Genomic DNA, 21,210 nt, shown 5'->3' on the forward strand with positions numbered 1-21,210 from the left:
TCCTGAGCCCTTGGGGTCACTCGATCGAGGATATGTCTCTGCTTTACACTAAGTACTCTTTCCCCCCAAGATTTTAGAGATGCAAGATTGCTATGGATGCACAATTAACATGACACTTTCTTAGGTCCCGATGTTAGCGGCTCCTCCAGTAAGATTGTTATTCTGGAAAGATAGCGGCGTGAGTTAAGAGGCCTCTCGCATACTGTTTCCTCTGCTGCGCTGTGCTCAAATGGTAGAGCAATTCACCGAGGATGACTAGGTTATTTGTTGAAGTCGTACCTCGAGCATCATTTTGATAACTATTATGTAAATTGTATCCATCATAGTCAATTAAACGCGCTTTATAAGCGGAATTAGGCATAAGAGAAAGAAAGTTATAAGGCCGACGTCGTATCATACTACCCCGACTGCTATAAGTCGTCGTATATAGGCTGTCCCTGTATGCTAAGCTGATAGCATTTCAGGGGCCTCCTGTACGTCCGCTATGACTCGCCAGGCTAATTCCACGAATGAAGACTAGAATAGAAGCGAAAGAGACGGTTTCTCCGGCCGACCCCATATGAAAGGCTTAGCACATAGGGTCAGGGATGGCTATATTACCAAATTAGGTAACTCCGTCCGAATTTCTGCTCGCTTACCTCCTCCTTCCCGCCCTTCTCCATTTGGTTCGTCATCGCCCGTTCCTGGCGCCGTCCCTTAATCTATCTGACGTGCATGACTTACTAGTCAGGGTGCGATCTTCAGCACTGAGCGCTTCGGACCCCTTGATTGTGGGTATGCTTATGTACTGATTGCTCCGCCATAATGCTCTCATTAGCCGATGCCGGACTCCGATTAAGGTTATAAAGACCTCGATGACGGCTCCTGATAGTCTCTGAGGACATAGACAACAACACCATGCGAGCCAGCAATCTACTCTATGCCCTGTCCTTGGCCACTCTGGCCCGTGCGCAACTCTCCGGTCCTGTTGGCCCATTAGTGGACTATAGCACCAAAGCCAAAAATCAAACCTGCAACATCCTCGATCATGGAGCTGTCGCAGATGGCAAGACGGATATTTCGCAGGCCTTCCTCAACGCCTGGGGAAACTGCTCCGTCGGGGGACTGGTCTACATTCCACCTGGTAACTATTCGCTGGCTGAGGACATCGAGCTCAAGCACGGCCAGTCCTCTGCGATTCAGCTAGACGGCGTGATTATGCGCGGACACCGTGGGTCCTATCAGATGATTCTGGTTCGTGACTGCGACGACTTCGAGCTCTTCAGCGGCAATTCCCGCGGCGCCATTCAGGGTTTCGGGTACGAATATCTGCAGAACGACACCTACGGTGAGAGACTCCTGCGCATCCAGGATGTTAGCAACTTCTCCCTGCACGGATTCGCACTGGTGGACTCTCCTTCTTACTACATGGTCTTTGATACGGTTTCCGGTGGTGAGGTATACAACCTCTTGATCCGCGGCGTGACATCAGTGGGAGGTACGGATGCCATCGATGTATGGGGCGAGAACATGTGGTTCCATGATATCGAAGTGAGCAACGGCGACGAGTGTGTCACGGTCAAGTCTCCCTCGCACAACTATTTGATCGAGAATATCTACTGCAATCTGAGCGGCGGGACCGCCATTGGCTCCTTGGGCACTGGAACCAACATTTCGGATATCCACTACCGCAACCTTTACATGAATCGAGCAGATGCGAGCTTCCTGAAAACTAACAATGGGGATGGGACTGTCAAGAATGTCCTTTGGGAGAATGTCATCATTCACGGCGGTCCCTACCCGCTGACCATAGACGAGGCCTGGGGATCTGATTCAGGATCCGTGGGAGTTCAAGTGTCCAATCTCACATTCCGAGTAAGTGCAGCATTCTAGCCGGATATTAGAAGCCCATCCTAATCTAACTTACTATGATTTATAGAACTGGCACGGAGAGTCCGCTAGCGCCGCACGCCCTGTAATCCGTCTGCAATGTGACTCTGACGTCCCTTGCTACGATATCACCATCGAGAACGTCAACCTCTGGGCAAACGACAGCAGCTATGCGCTCTGGCTTTGCGAGAATGCATATGGAAGCGGCGCCTGTCTCTCTAGTGCAACGGCAACGACGAATTTAGCGACCTATACCACCCAGCAGACTATAACTGCCACCCCGTACGTGACTGAGGGCATAATCCATGTTGATCCCCAGAAGTTACTAATCGAAGAATAGGTCTTATGCCGCGCCAACCATGGCAGCAGATTTCACCTCTGATCTGCCCTCGACGAGCCCCTTCACGATTCCTCCCATGCCGACAAGTTTCTACCCCGGTGCTACTCCCATCTCAACACTGCTACATCTGCAGGGTGCTGGCGGCCTTTCCTCATCGACGCCTGTCGCGCGTCATCGACGGGCCCATCATTAAGTATACTGCGTTCTAGGAGATGACTGGTCTACAATATAGTGTCAGTAAGATCATATATTGGGAGTGCTCAGAGTATTTGGTGGGAGAGGCCATGGTTCGAGATTCCTGTACTTGGAGAGTATAATGTCTAACTGTAATAAACATACCATTGGCAATGGGCTTGATTCATTGCTATCACACTACCGGAAAATTACATAAAAATTCCTTCCACATGGACAGCAGAAGCCATCATCACGGTCTTCCTTAAGCTCACCAGATGTCACAGATCGGTATGAAAAATTTGTATGAAGACGAGGGACTAGTGGTCATGATCGTTGACCACACAATGAAACAAAACAAGTGCGGACGAACGTAAACCTATCGAGTTAGCATCACAGGTCAATAAGCTGGTCAATCGATAAATGTTCATCCAAGCGGTTCTCACGAGCCTGCTGCATCTTCAACGGAACAAGCGTCTCAAGCTCGTCCAAATCCTCCCGGGACAAAAGTGACAGCCGATCTTCGAGAGAGCCCTGCCCAAAATATGTTTTGTCTATGACTTGCCAGAAAATATCATCAAACATGAAACTCTTCCGTGCCGCAAGGCAGAACCAAAAGAGCCCGTTTTCCATAGACTCCGCCATCCGTCCGGATAGTCGCTGATAATCCATCATGGAACCCTGTTGTATTTGCTCATCCTCGCAGACTCGAAGTACATTGAGGAAGAGTTGCAGACGTGGTGTATATCGGGTCAAGAATACATTCAAGTCTGACTCCCAAGCCTCGGGGCTTTCGAAAAGAAGCCACCAGGGTGCAGTGTAGGTGAACTCAGCGGTTGCGATATAAGTGAATTCCCAATCAATAACACCAGTCAGTGCAAAACTCTCCTCGGCAACGAGCACATTGGATGGACGCAAATCATCGCAGTAAAGATGGAATGGACCCGACTGCTCCTTCGTATACTCCCGGCCGAGTTTCCGAAACAGGCAGCGGGCTATATATTTCCTTCGACAATCCTGCTCATCCTCAACAGCATTATTCCGTTGGTATTTAAGGTGGAGAAGCTGCTGTCTCGCGAGTTCCTCGAAATATTCGCCTGCGGTACTAAATGTCTTCTCGGCGAATATACCAGGAGGCAGGTTTCCGACGCGTACAAGTTCGTTCATATTGAGGGATAGTGGCCTTTGCACTACTTTCCACACTCGCGATCCTTCTGCTAGCGCCCCAATAGACGAGAAGATTGGTTTAGACAATTCCAAGATGACTTGCGCCATCACGCGGTAGGCACTTTCAATGTCAGAGTCAGAGACATTTGGGTTCAAGCTGGGCGAGTGGGTTGTGGGATCCCGCAGGCGGTTGGACAACAAGGTCCCCTCAACAAAGGTCATGACAAGGTAAGGACCACATCCCCACCGACCCATTCCAAGAATGTGGGGAACAGGGAGCGCTGTATTCTGGGCTAGGAATTTCATGACCGAGGCTTCATTTCGACTCTTTTCCGTCCGAAACCGGCTTCTACCTAGGATGGGGAACCGAACAAGTGCACGGAATCCATCTTCGAAGGTGACAATGCAGCAGATGCTGTAAGCGCCGGTGATAAAATCGGACACGCCAGTGACCCGGGCAGTTCCACGACGATGCTGGGTTGCGAGACTCGACGGCAGGGCAGGGGACTGCTGGAAAAGCAATCGCAGCCATCCGGCAAATAATTTGTCGTTATACTCCTCAGCAAGATGATCCCAGTCCATGTTCCTCGGTGTTGTTGATTGTACCTGAGCAATAACTGACTGGGGGCAGACTGGGATTGATGAATGCGGGTTGAGAGGCGCCATAACTCCTCAGGCAGCAACCCCTTTGTCACCTGGCCAGCGACGGGGTTGCAGGGGTATACCAACTAGGAAATGTTGGGAATCACTAGTAACTTACGTGGCTATACGGGATAGCAGTGGTCTGGTAATCAAGGAATGCATATAGAGTGTATCAAGTAATAAGTCAATCGATCCTAATCAGCTATCAAGTCTCTTCCTGGAGCACAACATTAAGGTCTACAAGGCCAACACATGAAAAAGCCGGTTGTCAGGCCAGTAGTTCTTTGATTAGCATGTGTCACAATCTCCAGGCAGAATTATAACAGCTCGCTAAGCCCTAATACTGTACCTCTTATCCTACCTCTGCTCGCGGTTCTCTAAGCGCACACTGCAGAAGCTTCGTCAGGATGAATCATATCATTGTTGATCCAGGTCATGTAGTTCCAATAGTCAGCCTGTGTGCCTTGGCCATCGACAGTCGCATTCCCTGAAAACTTAGCAGTCCAATAAGCGCTCCCCTGTGAGTTTTTCGCGAAAGCATAGAGCCCGGTATTGAGGGCCTTCTCCCGGTCCGCAAAGGTGTTGTTGTACTCTGCCTGGATCGACCATTCGCCAACAAACACCGGAAACTTGCCATTACCCGCTCCGTTCTTTGCGTCATCACAGATGTAGGTTGTAATATTCTGACCAGTTGCCCCTCGTCCAGCAAAGTAATAGTTGTGTACATCGAAAACCAGGTTATCCGACGTAGAGAACTTCGAAGACCAGTACTCCTCGCCTCGGAAGCTGCCTTGGAACATGACCGGTATGTTCGGGTTGACTTCCTCGACCTTGTCCAGTACTGCTTGGATATATTTCAAAACCCAAGCTGCACCTTCATCCGATAAGGCTGCTGGACTGCCGAACGCTGACATGTCTGTATTGTCCACGGGTTCGTTGATAGGCTCAATAGTATAGGACCCGGGATGGCTCGAGTTCTGAACATAGGCAATGACGGAGTCGATGGCCTGAAGGGAATAATCCAACGCCGTCTGATTGTTGAACCATCCATAATGACCCGTGGCCTCCCCAAACGCCATACCATTCACTCCCCCTGGGAGCGAGTGCACATCGATGATGATATGCATGGAATGCTTAGTGATAGCATATGTTGCAATGTTGTTCAGAAATGATACCTGGTTCCCAGAATACAGCTGGGACCCGGGCACTTTGACCCAAGCGGCATAAGTGGTGGGGATGCGCAGAGTGTTCACCCCCGCGCTCGCCAGCTTGTCGATGTCGGAGGGCGTGATATAGGTCGCATATCGTCGCTCGAGTACAGGACCACACTGGGAGCCTTGGTTGACACAAAGGCCCCATTCATCGTCCGCCCCCTTGGAGTATTGGGCCCACCAAGTGGTATCGATAGTGTTTTCTTGCTCGAGCCATCCGCCTAGGTTCACCCCATTGGCACTGTACGTAGTCCAGTTGAGGTACTCCGCTGCAGCGAGAGCCAAGCCAGCTTGGAAAACGAGGGTAGGAAGTAGTTTGACCATTCTGTCTGCCGTCTGAGTGAAAGTAGCTGGTAGGTAGATGCGTGATTGAGAGGTAGTTGATGATGCTCAGTCTGGACGTGGCATGGTGTCTCTATTTATCCTCCAAAGCGACGGTGCTCAGCAGATCCTCGTTCCGCTTGCAATGTCTGGTCTCCAAGCTATGGTCCGATGAAACGTCAAGAGCGTCTCGGTGTATGTTTTCGAAAGATCACCGAGATCTCTAGACGACACACCTTTGCTTGCCTCGGCCCCTTGAAAGTATGTGAACTGTGAAGGCTCGGGGTGACACTCTACCGAAAATTCTGGCGAACGCTTATTCCTCTGAGTAACTGATGTGTGTTTCTCCATCCTGGGTTTGGCTAGGATGAGCGCCGCTTTGCTGTCAGATTCTGACAATTTCCCCCACATTCCGATGCGCATGGATATGGAGAAACAAGGCTAACTTCGAAGGATCACCGACGATACCAGCAATAATGATGGAGATTGGCTTAAGTGGTAGGTGTTTCTCATGCCCCCCTGTGTCTATATAGTCCCTATGAGTATATCCATGTTTGTCGTAATCACGACCGCAATAATCCATAATGTATGATGATGATTCAAAGATACGCACACTGGATCTAAACGACAATAACCCGCCTTACATCAAGGTGTAATACATCTTCGAGATCTGACGGTCGTCTCGCCATGGGAATAACTGCCCCTTCTCCCCCTGCAAACTTCTGCATAAGACTGACTGACTATCTCCGCACCTGTGAGGGGTCAATCGGAGCCCGCGGCAACCGAGTGCTAAGCTTCCATCTCAGGGTCTTGGGCGGACCCTGCAGTGGAGCCGAAGAAGCCCGCATGCAGTCGAGAACGATTTTCAATCTAATCCACGGGGTATTTGGGCGCAGGGACCGTCCAAATGCCCTGCATTGGTGAGCTGGTCGCGGATTATCACCTGAGGGTAATCGGTGATCCGTTGGTCTCGCGCGTTTGCTCGCGGGCGTTGCCTAAAATCGCAATGATGAATAGATTAGTGCATGCATGGCGCTCCTCACGTAGATTAGTCTGCCAACATTGATCTAATTTCCCAGGCGGGGTATACACAGGGTAATGCGCACATAATTGGTTCAAAAAGACGGGCTTCGCTATGCGGAGAGTGGTGTCCGTGTCGTATTGGAATACCGGAAGAGAGATCAGCCAATGCGACTGGCTCACCAGGCAGCGCTACGATCTTCGGACAGGCTTTGATTGCAGAGTCGCCATCTTCTGCTTCATTTCTCGCCGACTCATCTTGCGCCCCGCCTTGGTGGGAACCGCCAATCGAATCACTGTTTACAAGTTGTCGGAGATGAGGGTCTAGCACACATGGAGGCGGCCACTTCACCACCGCTCATCAGAACATGCCCCCTTGGCTCTGAATTCGTGGCTTCTGCTTGTGGAGGTCGATAAAGTGTTGAAAAGCTTTCCCCTCATGGAGCGGGGTGCGGAGTAGAGTGACATTGAAGCATATTGCAGCGCGAGCTGTGCACGCTGCGCTGAATCACCGTGGCTTGGGTCCCATATCACTCAGTCTATCAGAGACTGATGCAATGCGGGCCATTAATCGCGCAAGTGGGTCACGAAGGGCACATTGCTGGGGAAGCTAACTTTGCAGAATCTCGAAAACAAAACCACTCGCGCTCGAAGTTTCTCTCGGTATGGTCATAGTCCATTCGAAGAGCAGCACAATTAGTGCGGCGTCGATGTAAGGTATAAGGACGCCGAAGGCTTTCTCGGCAGGTGCGGTCGAATATATGCACAGGGTTAACAGGGCGTAGGCGAAGAACAGAGTTGAATGTATGAATGATCATGTATGTAGACAAGAAGGCTCACAGAGATAGTCAGACAGCCCTCTCTATCGCTTTGTGGGGTTAGACTGAGGGCCAAGGGTAGTGGCACAAACAAAGCCGGCGATAAGTATACAACCTATCTTGTAACGGGCAGATATGCGAGCGGATAGGGAGATCGATTACAGCTCTTGATTGTAACCCATTTAATCGGCCTTCCCATTGGGTTCCAGGCTGTGCTACTGCCCGAATAGACCCGTCGAGAATAAGATGGGATCCGATGGGAGGCAATTGAAGGTGGGAGGGAACTACTGCTGGCTGTCACTTGCGACGAAACCGGGAGCGCCCGAACCAGGGATGAGGCCCAGGGACTGGCAGCGACCACAGCCGGCCAGATTGCCATCGCAATCGAGATGTTTTCCTCGACAGCCTGAACAGGCCACAGGGGTGGGGGGTGGTTCCATGGATCATAAGATACTGTAGTAGCAGAAACGCGGTGGAGAGACAAAATTAGGGGGCAGCAACAAGTGCTGATGGAGAAGTTCTCTCCACTTGATTAGTTACTTAGTCTACTCGGCAGTAATGTAAGGGTTGCACGGCTGTCAGACCACGCTCCTAGTGCGCTACAAGAGTGCATTCTCTTCTCGTAGTAGTTCATTCAAGTTAATCCCTTGGCCGCCTGCTAAAAGACTAGAATTCTGAGTCACCAAACTCAGAATGCGCACAATCTCATGATAGGCTTGCTAGTTGAATGTGAGATCGTCCAGGGTCAGATCCTCACCACAGCCCATCCTGTAATACTATACAAAACCACCTCTCTATATTCAAGATATCCAAACTATTGGATGTCCAGAGCTAATCGAACAATCGACATTGGTTCTGTAAGATAGTCTCAAAGTAGAGAAAAAAACAAAAAACAAAGGAGTCATAGGAAAAGGAAAGAAAAAACAACCATGACTAATCTGGTTTTGTACATAACCTGTGAAAAGGTTAGAGCTTCCCAAATAGTTACAGTATGCGCAGTAGACGGGAGTTGATGTATCAAATTGGGAGTGAAGGATCACCTATTGAAGACAATCAGTACCAGTATGGGGAATATTTGCTTTGTTTAATGCTACTAATTGCGCGGAATGTTGCCTCCGGGAAGCCAACATGACGAATCGAACTAGCTTCGGATGATCTCTCAACGGAGGTCGAGGACCTGGACACTATTGAACTAGTAGACGAGCTTACCCAGATTAGAAATAAGAATCGATAATAAGACGGCTTGCCCAGGGATGAAATACAGAGAGTTAAGGAAGGATATACTGCGTAACACCACCCTGGCAGAGGTCCGCTATGAGCTCGGAAGTCTAATCCTGCAATTAGATCCCGGGCCATGAGGGTCCTCGTTTACTAATGACCACAGCGCAATGGTTGGTGATGTTTGCGATCCCCGTATGCAGTTCAGCGACCGCAGGGTCGGTTATTGTCACACGGATACGGGGAAGTGTCTGTCATATTGCAGCAGCGGACAGTTGTAGTCTTCCTTCAATGGAATAGCGTAAGATTCCTCACCGGGACTAATTCAGGTTGCGTGATCGGCCGCTGCCAGTGTTACTTTTGACCGATTAGTGTATGATAGATGGCGGCGGTTCGGGATGTATGAGACTGGGACATCCATCGCAATGGGCCATTTGTCAATAAAATCTGGGGGTAATGGTTTTGATGCCATTATCTTGGTTCCAGAACAGTATATAAACTATGAAGGCGTTTCATGATCCCTATAAAACGAATGCACCATCGATGGTCCGGATGATTCGGGATAATAATCGCCCTGACGGGTCAGGGGTGCTATTAGGGTTTCAAATATCATACTCGAGGAGACCCATTATCCGTTGAAGATAGATTAAATCGGACCCATTTAGGTCCAAACACCTTGGATGGGATTCCGTGGAATTCCTACGTCATGTATTCAAAGGAGACTGAATGCAAAGACATTGAAAGGATCCTCTACAATCTGACACCCGAAGCTGATCCGTGAGCCTGAGATGAAAATCCACAGAGGTTAATTGATCCTACGTGTGGCTAAATCAACTGCGACGGGACTTATATCACGTAATCCCGGAGAGAAATGGACATATGCGATATTAATACCGATTCTGCAGGTAGGGATAGAGTTCTTCTGTCAGAAGCTTAATGAACGTAAGCATGTTCCAGAGGTGTACTGGAACAGAGGGCATGTGAAATTGAGGACGTAGGGGAGTGCAACGTTTTGCGACCGAACACGGGGAAGCAGTCAGCACGCTCCAAAGTGGAGGCTGCCAGGTGCAATCTCGAAGTAATAGAAATGATTCATCCAACAAATTAGAATTGGGCTGAAAGTCCCCACTGTCCAGACTCCAGAGGCGGAGCATATTTGACTTTTTAAGAACAGTAGCTACCCTATCAGAGGTTGTAGACCAGCGGTCATAGCACTGACAGGAAACGGAGACGGAAGATGGAGGGCATTTGCAGTCCTGGGCTTCCTTTTCCATATCTTTTTCCCTTCCGCCCGAATTTGTGAGGCTATCCCGGAAAGTTCGCGCACCACATGGCAGCCAGGGACTAGTCTAGCATGTGCATTAATGCAGGTGTCAGGGGTTTCTGGCCGATCACGGAGGGCAAATAGGAACTACTGCTCGTTAGTCTTCTTGATTCCACGCCTCGTGCGTGCAGATGAATCGATCGAGAAAAAAAATAGAAAGCCCTAAAAGTATGTTTAGGGGCCCAGGGGACTTTTGATGATTACACTAAATGCCGTGTGCCACTGTACAAAGTATAATTCCGATGATCAGCCCCTTGTCCCGGATAGGAGACGTGACAGGCGAGCCCTCAGCCATGGTGAAAGGGAAGGCTGAGAATTCAAGTGGAGCGAGCAAGGACGTGAGAAAGATGAGTGGAGAAACCAAGATGAATAACCGAACCTGTCATGGTTAAGGGGGGCGCGGTGGGGAGACGAGGAAAAAGTCAAAAACCTGCCGCTTCGGACATGAACTGAATAGGGCCTAGTGTTTATACCCTTCATGAATGTATACGGAGTAAATGCCTTTCAAACGATCGTCCATGCAGACTGCAGAGACCCAACAAGACCATTGTTTTTAGCAACCAACACGAGAGTCGCTTGGGAATACGACCCACCTCACAGGTCTTGGACCGGCAGTCGCACTAGACTACTAGACCTAAAAAGCCAAAAGCCTGCCACGCCAGACTGCCGATCTAGTGTTTCGGGATATTGGACAAGATCCCCGTCGGACTAGTACTCGCGAATCATAGATCGTGGAAGTTGGAACATTCGCAGAGGAAACAAACTACCGTAGCGGCCTAATACCGGTCCGTACCCCCGAGTACCGAATAGCGCCCCAGCACAGAAGCCCCTCGAAAAGGTCTCTCCTGGGTGGAAGGAGATGCTAGATAAGGATCTACCTTTTTAGATAATTTTAGCTCTTGGAGAACGGGTCATAAGGTTGTTTGGGGGAATTGCAGTGAGGATCATTGCTCTTGTCCGGTGGGTCACGGCATCAAAGCTCTCCAACTGGTACCCGTGGTCTGGACTCCATATAATAGGCAGTTTCCTCTCAAGTCCCGTATCGTGGTGATTGTTCTTCTACTTCCTCTTGGACCCTGTAACCTCTGTACCTGGAGGAACCTCTCGGCCATAATGCGCCTGCGTGAGATACTGATTGGGGTCGCAGTGTCTCTGGCCGTCGGGGCCTCAGCGGCGAATTCCACGCTACCTCAATGCGCGGTATGCTCGGGTGCCCTTGAATCATCAGTTTCCTCGCTGACCCGCAACCATAGGTGACCTGTCAGACGCAAGTTCTCGCTGCCAACTCGACCTCATGCGCAACGACCGATACCACGTGCCTGTGTAACGATGACGGATATCAAGATGACATGACGACGTGTGTGTCAGCGAAGTGTACAGGCAGAGAACAGCTCCGTATGTCCCATCGACAGGCTTCGATCAGCCACCATCTGACAAGTTGCAGTCACAAAACGATTAAGCAATCGACAATGCGGCATTCCTGTTCATAAAGGACGCCCCGCAGTGGAGGCCGCCACCATTGTTCCGCTGGTTATCGCAACGCTTCTTTTCTTCAATCGAATCCTCGCGAAGACGATGGGTCTTGGTGGTGGCTGGGGTGCAGACGATGCCACCATCACTATAGCATGGGTACAGATCCCAGTATATGTGCCCCATATATTTGACTAACGATGATATAGGCCCTTGCAGTGGGCATCTTTGCGGTCAATATCAAGAGTAAGTCTGATGTTATGACCACTACGAGACCGTCTAACCAACCTTTTAGTGATTGAACTTGGTTTTGGCAAAAACATGTGGGACATTGATCCAATGGACAACCTCACACTGATTTTCAAGGTGCGTGGGTCCAGTCGTCAATGCTACGATTAGGTTCTAATTGATTTTGCAGTGCTTTCAGGCGTTCGTTGTGATGTACAAGACCCAGGTCTCTCTTTCGAAGATTTCAGTGTGTCTGTTCTTGTTGAGGATCTTCCAGTCTAAGCTGTTCCGCTATACCACATGGGGGGTTATCGGGTTGAATGCTGCTATTGGCATTACGTGGGTGCTGACCGATTCATTCCGATGCATTCCCGTCCACTTGGCCTGGACGCAGTGGGAAGGGCTCGAAACCGGGAGATGCGTCGACTTCATTGCCGTCACTTTCGCCAACGCGTTCGTCAACATCGGCGTCGATATCATCATGGTGCTCATGCCGGTTTACGAAGTCACCAAGCTCAACTTGTCTGCTCGCAAGAAGCTTGGAGTCAGTGTTATGTTCGCCATGGGTCTAGTGTACGTCCCGTCACCTCCGCTGTCACCACCTTTACTGACCCTTCCCAGATTGACCGCAGTGGCCATCATTCGTGTCGTCGTTTTCTGGTACAACCGGTGGAACACCAACCTCACGGGTTCGTTTCGGATCCTCGCCCCTTCTACTATTAGTATCCACTAATCCGAAATCATAGAACAACTCCAACCCATCGTTCATTGGTCGGTCCTGGAGTGCCAGATCGCTGTCATGTGCGCCTGTCTGCCTACATTCCGCGCCATGCTCGTGCACCTCTTCCCGAAAGTCCTGGGCAACACCAGCGACCAGTCGTACTACAACCAACGGAACACACCTAGCGGAGGTGCCGCGTTGGGATCTCAGCAACCGTTGAGCAAGAGCCACATCAACAAAACCGTCTCGTACTCCGTCGACTATGCGGGGAACAAGAGGCCCCAAAGAAGCAGTTTTGTGCCATTGGTGGAAATGGATCCACAACCTCATCCGTAAGCGGCTCAGTCGGATTTAGCCGAAATTATTGCCTTTTTTTTTCACCATTTTCATCCCCTTTTTTTATTTTATTTCGTCTCCCTTTCTCACCTTTCTTTTGTTTGGGTCTGCATAGCCATGAGCATTATTTCCTAATGCAAAATTTGTAGCATAAGAGGGAGAAATTCTCCGTGATGAATGATAACGCCATCAGATAGAAATATATTATATTATATTAAACCCTTTTTTCTTTCACTAACCAGGCAGAGGTATTAGAGAGTACAAAAGTACGGAGTAGACAAGAAATAGAAAAAGAAAAAGCAAAGAAAAGAAAAGGGAGAATTCTCAGATCCCGGTTCTCTTGCATACACTAACCAAAAGGCCATCATTAGCCCGCAGCTACCTGCGGACCCTTAGTATCCTGATACTATAGACACATACGGTTGTACATACGTAGATCTATTGCAGAAGTGACAAATATTGTGTCATTCTAATTATTAATATATGAAGTTCAGTGGCGAGTGTGCTTGAGCTTCAAAACTCATGGTTCGCCTAATGATCACTAATCACCGCTGTGCCCTGCCGGACATTCATTATTTCGCTAACTACACAATTGAAAGAAGTGGACTCCAATCAATGACTCACATGTACAGATTACCACTTTCGTCTAATTCAGACTTAAAATAGTTCTTCGCCTGGTAATATAATTACTGCAGTGCTTCGATTTTCAGTTGTCTTTCAAGGGAGGCGGGACGGCGACTCCGAAAAATGGACAAATGTACTTGCTTATCTCAGGTTTTGGTAATGTGGCGGCTGGTCCACTTCCACCAGGATAGAGTTCTTATTGAACAATGCATAATGTATAATAACTATGATAATAATAGCCAGCTGCCGTCTTTGGGCAAATGACAGAAAGTCCGAGGGATTTATATCAATCCGTTGATTTGTAGTGGTTGGCATCCGATAATACTGGATTTTTACACCTTACATAGTTAGATAGAACTCAACATGATAATGGGAAAGATAGATCGTGGAGATTAGTACTCCGTACAAGGCCTTTTTCTTTTTCACTGTTTACTAAACTTAATTAGGAGAAGCTATGAGTATATGCTAGATGTAGGGTAGATTGTCACTCGACCGGTAATGCTAGTAGCAGTAGTATTAGTATTTGAAGACCTCGATGTGTGTTACTGGTAGTAGTAACTGAGGACTCCTACGTTTTGCTGAAGACAGATGGAAGAATGTGTACTGGAAATGTTAGAGCTGCCACAACGATGCTATATATATATTTGCATCGTAAGCCTATGAGTAGGGTCGCAGGTAACCCACAACTGGATAAAGACATATAACAAACCCTCCTAGGCTGCTAATCCTGTACCTAGGAGCTTGGGAGGGAAAGAATATAAAGATGGAATAAAAACAAATCAAATACAAAATATGCGGTTGCACATTTGCAGACCGTGTGGCTAATACTTCTGCGATGTGATGACTGCGCCACCCCCAAACAAAGTGGTGAATGTGGCTAGTGCATCTGTGGGAATGAGTCAACTAAGAAAAGAAATTGGAAGAACCCTTGAAGTAAATCACCACCAGTATCGACATCAACATCATCATGTATCAGCTCGTCATCTTTGACTTTGACGGCACGCTGTTCGACACCTACGATGCCATCGAGCATTCCATCCAGTTGACCTTCCAGCGCCTCCTGCCCTCCCATCCTCCGCCTTCATCCAGCGACATTCGCCCGCTCGTCTCCACCGGCGCACCTCCCGGAGACACCTTCCGCAGTTTACACCCCGATCCCACCACCTTTGATGAATCTCTCTGGATTCCCACCTATCGCAAGCTGTATGCCCTCCATGGTCAGTCCCGCTCGAGTCCCTATCCCGCCGCTCGCGATGTCCTACAAGCCTTACACGCCCGCAACCAACCCATGGCCATCATTAGCAACAAAGCGGCGGTCGCGGTGAAGGCAGCCTTGGAGAAGACCGACCTGCTGCAGTACTTCCCAGATTCCCTCATTCTGGGTTACGGCGTGACGGGTGTACAGCGCAAACCTGATCCGTCGAGCTTCACGGACGTGCTCTGGCCGAACTGGAAGGCCCTCGGCGCGCCTGAGGAGGTGGACGCGGGGCGCGTGTTGATGGTTGGGGACACCTTGACGGACATCCTATACGCGAGAAACATTGGGGCCCAGGTGTGTTGGTGTCGGTACGGTCAGGGCGACGTGGAGGAGTGCCAACGGCTGCAGCCGGATTATATCGCGGAGACATTAGAGGATGTGCTCAAGATCGTGGAGGGCAGGTCGTGACCAGCCAGAACCCCCTGGCATTTCGCTCCTTATCCGGGATTATTGAGTAGAGAAACCCTTACACGCGACACGAATAGATATAGATCCACTTTAGACCCTATTGCTCATCTCAGTTCCCTAACACGGGGGATCATGGCGCCTCGCACTCTGATTTCCGCCAGTATACTGGTCTGGGATCTGTGGAAGAGTATCGGTCCTGCAACATGCCTCTGAACTTACTGACTGGAGCATGCAGCTGCGTCGCTAATTATATTCCCGGTTCATGTAGGTGTCAGTATAGTAAACTAGAGTAGTATTACAATACCGGCAAAACGGTCAGCACCAACCAGTGCGGTGTGATTCCCTTGTCTATCCTGTCCTCGTCTGCAAGCCTTGCAGTTTCGCCATCCATTCAGTTTCTGCGCATCTCTGTTCCAGGTTGTCCACAAGCCCTGCCATGATGTGGTTCAAGGAAGCGCGGGCGAACTGTCACCCGCCCTGCTGGATGGGGACTTTGACGCGGGATTTCTCTGCCACCACATTTTCACCCTCGTGGTGTAATGCCTCATTCAGTGGCCATACACTTTGACGGACATGATACAAGTCTTTCTATCCAGTTCCTTCATCTGCATGCCACTGAACCCGATCCCATGCAATATGACGTCATATCACTGGTTCTGCTGGTGCGGGGAAATCAACGAGTCAACAGTTACTCTCGATTGTTGCTGTTGTTGTTGTTGTCAGTTGAGTGACTTGGTGTGGGTGTGTCCTCATCCCAGGCCCTTGTTAGTTCACCTCCTACTTCCTAACTGGTCCTTCATTGGTCCGACAACAGCATGGCCTTTGCGCGTCGGCTCGCCATCCTCCCTGGTGGCCTAGGTAGGCATTCACCCAACACCCCATTTCCATTTCCATTGCTTGGTGTTGACTGCCTGCCTCCGACAAGGTGGCCTGGGCTCGAGTATCGGCAAGAAGCTCCACCAACAAGGTGCCCGGCTAGCAATTCTATATGCCCCGTTCGAGGCTGCGCGACGCGATGAACTGCTAGAGGCTGGCTACGGCGAGCTGTCCACGCACGAGGGAATTCGAACGTATGAATGCGACATCACCAACCCCGAGGCGGTAGAATCCGTATTCACCACCCTGAAGGAGGAGACTCTCGCTCCGTCATCGACAACGCAGTCCGCCCGTGCCTTCCCCAGTATTCTGATCAATACGGCGGGCTATGTGTCGCTGAGTGATTTGGAGCTCACCCCGCCGGAAGAGACCGTGAAGCATCTGCATACCAATGTCCTGGGTCCCATGCTATGCTCCCAGGCCTTTGCGCGCTTGTACTTGGCCGCGGCTGAGGTCGCTCATTCATCACCACCTAACCCGCCGCCTCCCGGTCGCATCGTCAACCTGGCCTCCCAAGCAGCCCATGTGGCCCTGCATCGCCACGGGGCTTACTGTGCCTCCAAGGCGGCCCTGTTGGGGTTAACCCGCAGCATGGCGTCCGAATGGGGAGGCCGCGGTATTACGGCGAACAGCGTGTCTCCAACCGTGGCCTGGACCGCGCTGGGGCAGAAAGCCTGGGGCCAGGATGCTGTGCGAGAGGCTTTCTTGAAGACGATTCCGACGGGCAAGTTTGCACTCCCAGAGGAGGTTGCGGATGCAGTAGTCTTTCTTTGTCAGGTACGCAGTTCACACATATACTGAGGTGTAGATCCGTTCCATTCTGACAGGCGAAATAGGACTCAAGCGGTATGATTAACGGGGCGGATATTCGCGTGGACGGCGGCTTTACCATCAGGTAATCCTGTAGCGTTACCTGGGCTGGATGTATTCTGGAGAGATAGTAAGCACATATACTATGTGGTAAATGGCTGGCAGCTAGGCTGTATGGTGCTTGCAAGGGAAGTCAAGGCTGCCATGACAGTATGGGAGTTGGTAGATAGAAGAGACCTTTGATGTCTGGTGCTACACTAAACCTAGACAATACCGATTCGAATATAGATGCATGCTTGGAGACATGCTTCATCGTTCCCCCGACTATTGAAAGATAGAACTGTGTGGTGATTCATGATGCGAGTAGCGCTATAAAACCTACTTTCCTCCAACCTGTAGCCGCAGAAGCAGAATGAAAACGAAGCAGCTCTATACTTAGATCCTGCATACCCACAATGCTTGGCCCAATACCTAGCTTGCAAGACCCAGCAATATCATGATTGACATGCTCGACAAACGTACAACGGTGATATCAACAGCGCACTCGACTCTCCCAAGCAAATCAGACACGTCAAAAAGCCAATGAGTTTGCGATGCTTCCCATGAACGCAGTCGGAACGAGAGCGGTAGTACCCATGGAACGACGACAGCAGGTAGTTTCTAATCCTGAGACGTCGTACCGCTGACTGGTTAGAGATAGGATTTTCGGCTGAAACCTTGGGTCGCATCAGTTGGCCCGTTCGGCCGGCTGGTCCAGTCTCTGCCCTGGAGTCTGTCATCGGACAACGCCCGAGGTGACGCTCTCCGGGTTCGCTAGACGAGCTCAATACACCAAGCACAGAGCGCTGCATTGTCACTGTATCTAAGCCTCTTGTCCAATCCATTCTACTTCACTGGTGCCATTCCTGAGCTATACATAATGGACATAGCGACCACCTTGTTTCCCCCTTCTTCAGCGCCTTCAGTAACGGATGCGTGGGTTGAATTGGTGGACGGGAAAACAGAGTTTTCATCGTAAAGTTTTCCGCTCCGATCTTAATCCCATGCCTTCTGGGACGGTTCCACGAGTGGACTTGTCGACACGAGAGTGTCAATGCGCCTCTATTCTTGGCTATGAGTATTGCATACTCCCCGTAAGCTCAGCTGCGCAAGTCAAGTACCTAGGAAACAGAGTTTGTTCCCTAAGGAAGATCAACTTTAGAAAAGACTACCCTTTCAGTAGAACACTTCCCAAGAATGACACCGACAATGAGGCAGCTCATCAGGTCAGAGCATCATTCGACTAGTTAAATTGACGCGATCAGCCCTGGTGCCACGGGCACCTCAAACATGGAAGCATGGGTGAATGGAACCCGAGGGAAATCCTTCCAGCAGTCGTATGGACGCGCGAAATATCCTCTTTGAGACTCAGGTGGGCCCCGCCTGGGCTTCAGGGACGCTTCGGGGAACCGAAGGTCCTATAATCACGAGCTCCTATGTCGCTCGCGCAGCAGTACTTACAAGGCACAGCCCCCGGTCATGATCTTTGTCCACTTCCACACAATGGCAGCTTCCATCTCAGTTTAAACGGTTTATTGACCCCGCTGGTGCGGCGTGGGATTGTTCTCTCATTGGCTCTATCGATTGTCGACAGCAGAGGATTCAGAACGAACCGGAGCTAGAAAACTGGGATGCCTACTACATCAGTCTCTTTGACAGAGTAGAGCCTGAACTTCCTCAAGGAAGCCTCCATTCCTTTGCGACATGGTGTCGAGCGTTAACACCTGGGTGTGGTTTGCGGTGGTGCTGCTAGTCAGTAAGTGATCGTCAGGGAAATAATGAATGCTGATCAGTGCTGATCGCCCATCGTGACAGCCCTACTGCGCTATGTCTCCCGGACCTTGCAGATGGGAGTGCCCCGCTATCTTCAATTTGAGGACTTGATGATGTTCTTTACTGTTGTACGCATGACCTTCACAACGTTATTTTTGAACGATGGTACAATGACTAACAGTCATAACAGGTCTTCTACATCCTGCTGACCGTGTTCCTAATCGAAGTCCACAAGCATGGCACCAACGAGATCCCCCGAGATCAATTCGATGACATCGACCCCTCCTCCATCCCAGACCGTATAACAGGCAGCAAGCTGGTCATAGTGGTGGAGCAGATGTGGCTGGCCACCATCTGGGGGTGCAAGGCCTGCCTTCTCTTGTTGTATTCGACCATGACGTGGGTTTGCCTCGCGGTCAACTTGAACACGGTATCTGATTGTCTTCTAGCTCCGGACTCTCGCAGCATCGAATCGTCAAAATCATCGGTGCTTTCTGTGCCGTCAGCTTCGTCATTGTGGAAATCCTATTTTTCGCCGCCTGGTGTCGTCCATTTTCCGCATACTGGTCGGTGCCGCCGAAAAACCTTCAGTGTTCCGTCTATCGCAACCACTTGATCCTAGTACTCACACTGAACATCTTGACCGACTTGATGATCATGGCCATCCCACTACCCCTGCTGGTGAAGGCAAAACTGACACTGGCCAAGAAGATCACCCTTTGCGCCGTCTTCTCGCTGGGTGCCTTCGTGATTTTGTGCTCCATCCTGTCCAAGTACTACTCCCTATCCAACCCCTACGGTGATCAGTGGGTGGATTGGTACATCCGCGAGGCTGCCACGGCCGTGATCGTGACCAACATCCCTCAGACCTGGACCTTATTCCGCCGACTGTTCAACTGGCGCGCGTTCTTGGCCCACTCGTCATACGACCGCAGCCATGGAAAATACACCAGCCGCCTGGACAGCTCCACCATCCATCTGTCGCGGTTCCGTGTCGGCGACAAGTCGCAGGGCCGGTCTGCGATCGACCCTACTGAATCCGGGGAGTATATCACTCCAGAGCAGCCGTTGGAGATTTGGGAGCATCGCCAATTCCAAGTCACCAATGAGCCTGAGGAGTTGCGGAAGAGCAGCAGTCTGAGCCCGAGTAGTAGTGGTAGCGTGGAATTCGACACGACTGGATATCAGACGCAGCAGTCGAGGACGATCGTCACGGCCACTGAGTGATAGAGTGCAATTTTATTGGTCACAGGGTATATAGGACATGTTTTGTATCATATCAGTTAAATTAGATTAATGATTCCTTCTGCCGCGTCCTCTCTCCACCTTACTCTCTGCACCCAACAGGGTGATGCTAAGCCAGAATAGGAATAGAACAGTCGCAGACAATACCCTAACCAATGACAACCTTTCTATAAGACCCACTGGTAAGCGCTAACCACATCAAGGCTAGTGCAGTAGTCACCTGCAGGGGCCAGGGACCGTTTGCCAAATCGGGAAATCGTGTATAGCCTCCAGGATTCTGGCGCGGATATCACGATGCTGGACGGCCAAAATAACTCTCAATTCTTGTCTTTTCTTTCGCTCAAATATTCGCTGGCAAGACATAAAAGGCCCCTTGGATCCTCACCTTCGACTCCCATCTTCCACACCATCACTCATTCACAATGTCCCAGTCTGATTCCTCCCTCAGTCTACAAGGCAAAGTAGCCCTCGTTACCGGATCCGGCAAAACAAGAGGCATCGGCGCCGCCATTGCCACTGTCTTGGCCCAGCATGGTGCAGCGGTCATCCTCAACTATGTCTCGCCGTCCACGGGCCCTTCCGCTGCCACCGTGGCGGAGAGCATCATCGCCGCGGGCGGACAGGCCCTGGCCATACAGGCTGACATCTCCCGGCCTGACGAGGCACAGAGACTTGTGCAGGCAGCAGTTGATGCCTTTGGAAAACTTGATATCCTAGGTTTGTCACGAACATCCCCGCTTCCCCCGCTTTGACGCTTGCTGACGAAGACTAGTCAACAACGCCGCTACCGGCACTCCGGGACCGGTACTCAGCGCAGCTCCAGAATCTCTGGCGACCACCTTCGCGGTCAACGTCTTTGGTCCAATCTATCTCATGCAAGAGGCAGTGAAGCACATGCCGCCACACAGTCGGGTCATCAACATCGGATCGGTAGCGTCCAAGTTGGGTATCTCCGGATCGCCGGTCTATAGCGCCTCCAAGGCGGCGATGGATGCGCTGACGTTTTCGATGGCGATGGAGGTGAGCCAAATATTAAGACGGGAACTCACAGAGGAGTGGGCTAATTGATAATGTGTAGCTTGGTCGCAATCATGGCGGCATAACAATCAACACAGTGTCCCCTGGTCCAGTGGATACAGATGGTCTGCCACCCCAAGTAGCGGAAAAGATCAACAAGACAATGGTCCCCATGAGCCGAGTAGAGGAACGATTGGGAACTGTGCAGGATATTGCGGATGCAGTGCTGTTGTTGTGCTCGGAGAAGAGTCGCTGGATCTCCGGACAGGTCATTTCCGTTAGTGGTGGGATTGTGGGTGGTTAG

The 21,210-nt window shown here is 50.4% G+C and overlaps 9 protein-coding genes across 9 annotated transcripts; 6 read left to right on the forward strand and 3 right to left on the reverse strand.

The window, feature by feature from the left end:
- Positions 1-897: 897 nt before the first annotated feature.
- Positions 898-2,402, forward strand: ASPBRDRAFT_33907 (uncharacterized protein; the record flags this gene model as incomplete). The annotated part of the gene is made up of 3 exons (XM_067623170.1): positions 898-1,854; positions 1,919-2,151; positions 2,210-2,402. 3 exons carry the CDS (start codon positions 898-900, stop codon positions 2,400-2,402), a joined length of 1,383 nt encoding a protein of 460 aa, XP_067474777.1.
- Positions 2,403-2,773: 371 nt separating this feature from the next.
- Positions 2,774-4,129, reverse strand: ASPBRDRAFT_135102 (phosphotransferase family protein; the record flags this gene model as incomplete). The annotated part of the gene is made up of 1 exon (XM_067618676.1): positions 2,774-4,129. One exon carries the CDS (start codon positions 4,127-4,129, stop codon positions 2,774-2,776), a length of 1,356 nt encoding a protein of 451 aa, XP_067474778.1.
- A 331-nt stretch (positions 4,130-4,460) lies between these two features.
- ASPBRDRAFT_332117 (uncharacterized protein) lies at positions 4,461-6,132 on the reverse strand. The gene has a single exon (XM_067623091.1). It carries the CDS (start codon positions 5,722-5,724, stop codon positions 4,567-4,569), a length of 1,158 nt encoding a protein of 385 aa, XP_067474779.1. The 5' UTR covers positions 5,725-6,132; the 3' UTR covers positions 4,461-4,566.
- Positions 6,133-11,136: 5,004 nt separating this feature from the next.
- ASPBRDRAFT_160928 (CFEM domain-containing protein) lies at positions 11,137-13,044 on the forward strand. Its single transcript, XM_067619482.1, has 8 exons — positions 11,137-11,301; positions 11,355-11,496; positions 11,546-11,730; positions 11,781-11,817; positions 11,867-11,937; positions 11,990-12,372; positions 12,421-12,488; positions 12,546-13,044. Exons 1-8 carry the CDS (start codon positions 11,215-11,217, stop codon positions 12,854-12,856), a joined length of 1,284 nt encoding a protein of 427 aa, XP_067474780.1. The 5' UTR covers positions 11,137-11,214; the 3' UTR covers positions 12,857-13,044.
- Positions 13,045-14,364: 1,320 nt separating this feature from the next.
- Positions 14,365-15,554, forward strand: ASPBRDRAFT_47597 (HAD family hydrolase). Its single transcript, XM_067625887.1, has one exon. The coding sequence runs from the start codon at positions 14,448-14,450 to the stop codon at positions 15,144-15,146; it is 699 nt and encodes a 232-aa protein (XP_067474781.1). The 5' UTR covers positions 14,365-14,447; the 3' UTR covers positions 15,147-15,554.
- Positions 15,555-15,849: 295 nt separating this feature from the next.
- Positions 15,850-17,265, forward strand: ASPBRDRAFT_47598 (putative short-chain dehydrogenase/reductase). Its single transcript, XM_067625888.1, has 3 exons — positions 15,850-16,004; positions 16,072-16,799; positions 16,859-17,265. Exons 1-3 carry the CDS (start codon positions 15,962-15,964, stop codon positions 16,919-16,921), a joined length of 834 nt encoding a protein of 277 aa, XP_067474782.1. The 5' UTR covers positions 15,850-15,961; the 3' UTR covers positions 16,922-17,265.
- On the reverse strand, positions 17,075-17,777 carry ASPBRDRAFT_332179 (uncharacterized protein). Its single transcript, XM_067623093.1, has one exon. It carries the CDS (start codon positions 17,714-17,716, stop codon positions 17,327-17,329), a length of 390 nt encoding a protein of 129 aa, XP_067474783.1. The 5' UTR covers positions 17,717-17,777; the 3' UTR covers positions 17,075-17,326.
- A 587-nt stretch (positions 17,778-18,364) lies between these two features.
- ASPBRDRAFT_68764 (uncharacterized protein) lies at positions 18,365-19,906 on the forward strand. Its single transcript, XM_067629007.1, has 4 exons — positions 18,365-18,627; positions 18,687-18,772; positions 18,835-19,043; positions 19,094-19,906. Exons 1-4 carry the CDS (start codon positions 18,576-18,578, stop codon positions 19,869-19,871), a joined length of 1,125 nt encoding a protein of 374 aa, XP_067474784.1. The 5' UTR covers positions 18,365-18,575; the 3' UTR covers positions 19,872-19,906.
- A 405-nt stretch (positions 19,907-20,311) lies between these two features.
- ASPBRDRAFT_85732 (SDR family NAD(P)-dependent oxidoreductase) lies at positions 20,312-21,201 on the forward strand (the record flags this gene model as incomplete). The annotated part of the gene is made up of 3 exons (XM_067629504.1): positions 20,312-20,606; positions 20,662-20,909; positions 20,968-21,201. Coding segments are annotated over 3 exons (777 nt in total), but the record flags the coding sequence as incomplete, so codon positions are not given.
- Between the last annotated feature and the right edge of the window lie 9 nt (positions 21,202-21,210).

The sequence above is a fragment of the Aspergillus brasiliensis genome, assembly GCF_001889945.1.
Source record: "Aspergillus brasiliensis CBS 101740 unplaced genomic scaffold ASPBRscaffold_15, whole genome shotgun sequence".
NCBI lineage: Eukaryota > Fungi > Ascomycota > Eurotiomycetes > Eurotiales > Aspergillaceae > Aspergillus > Aspergillus brasiliensis.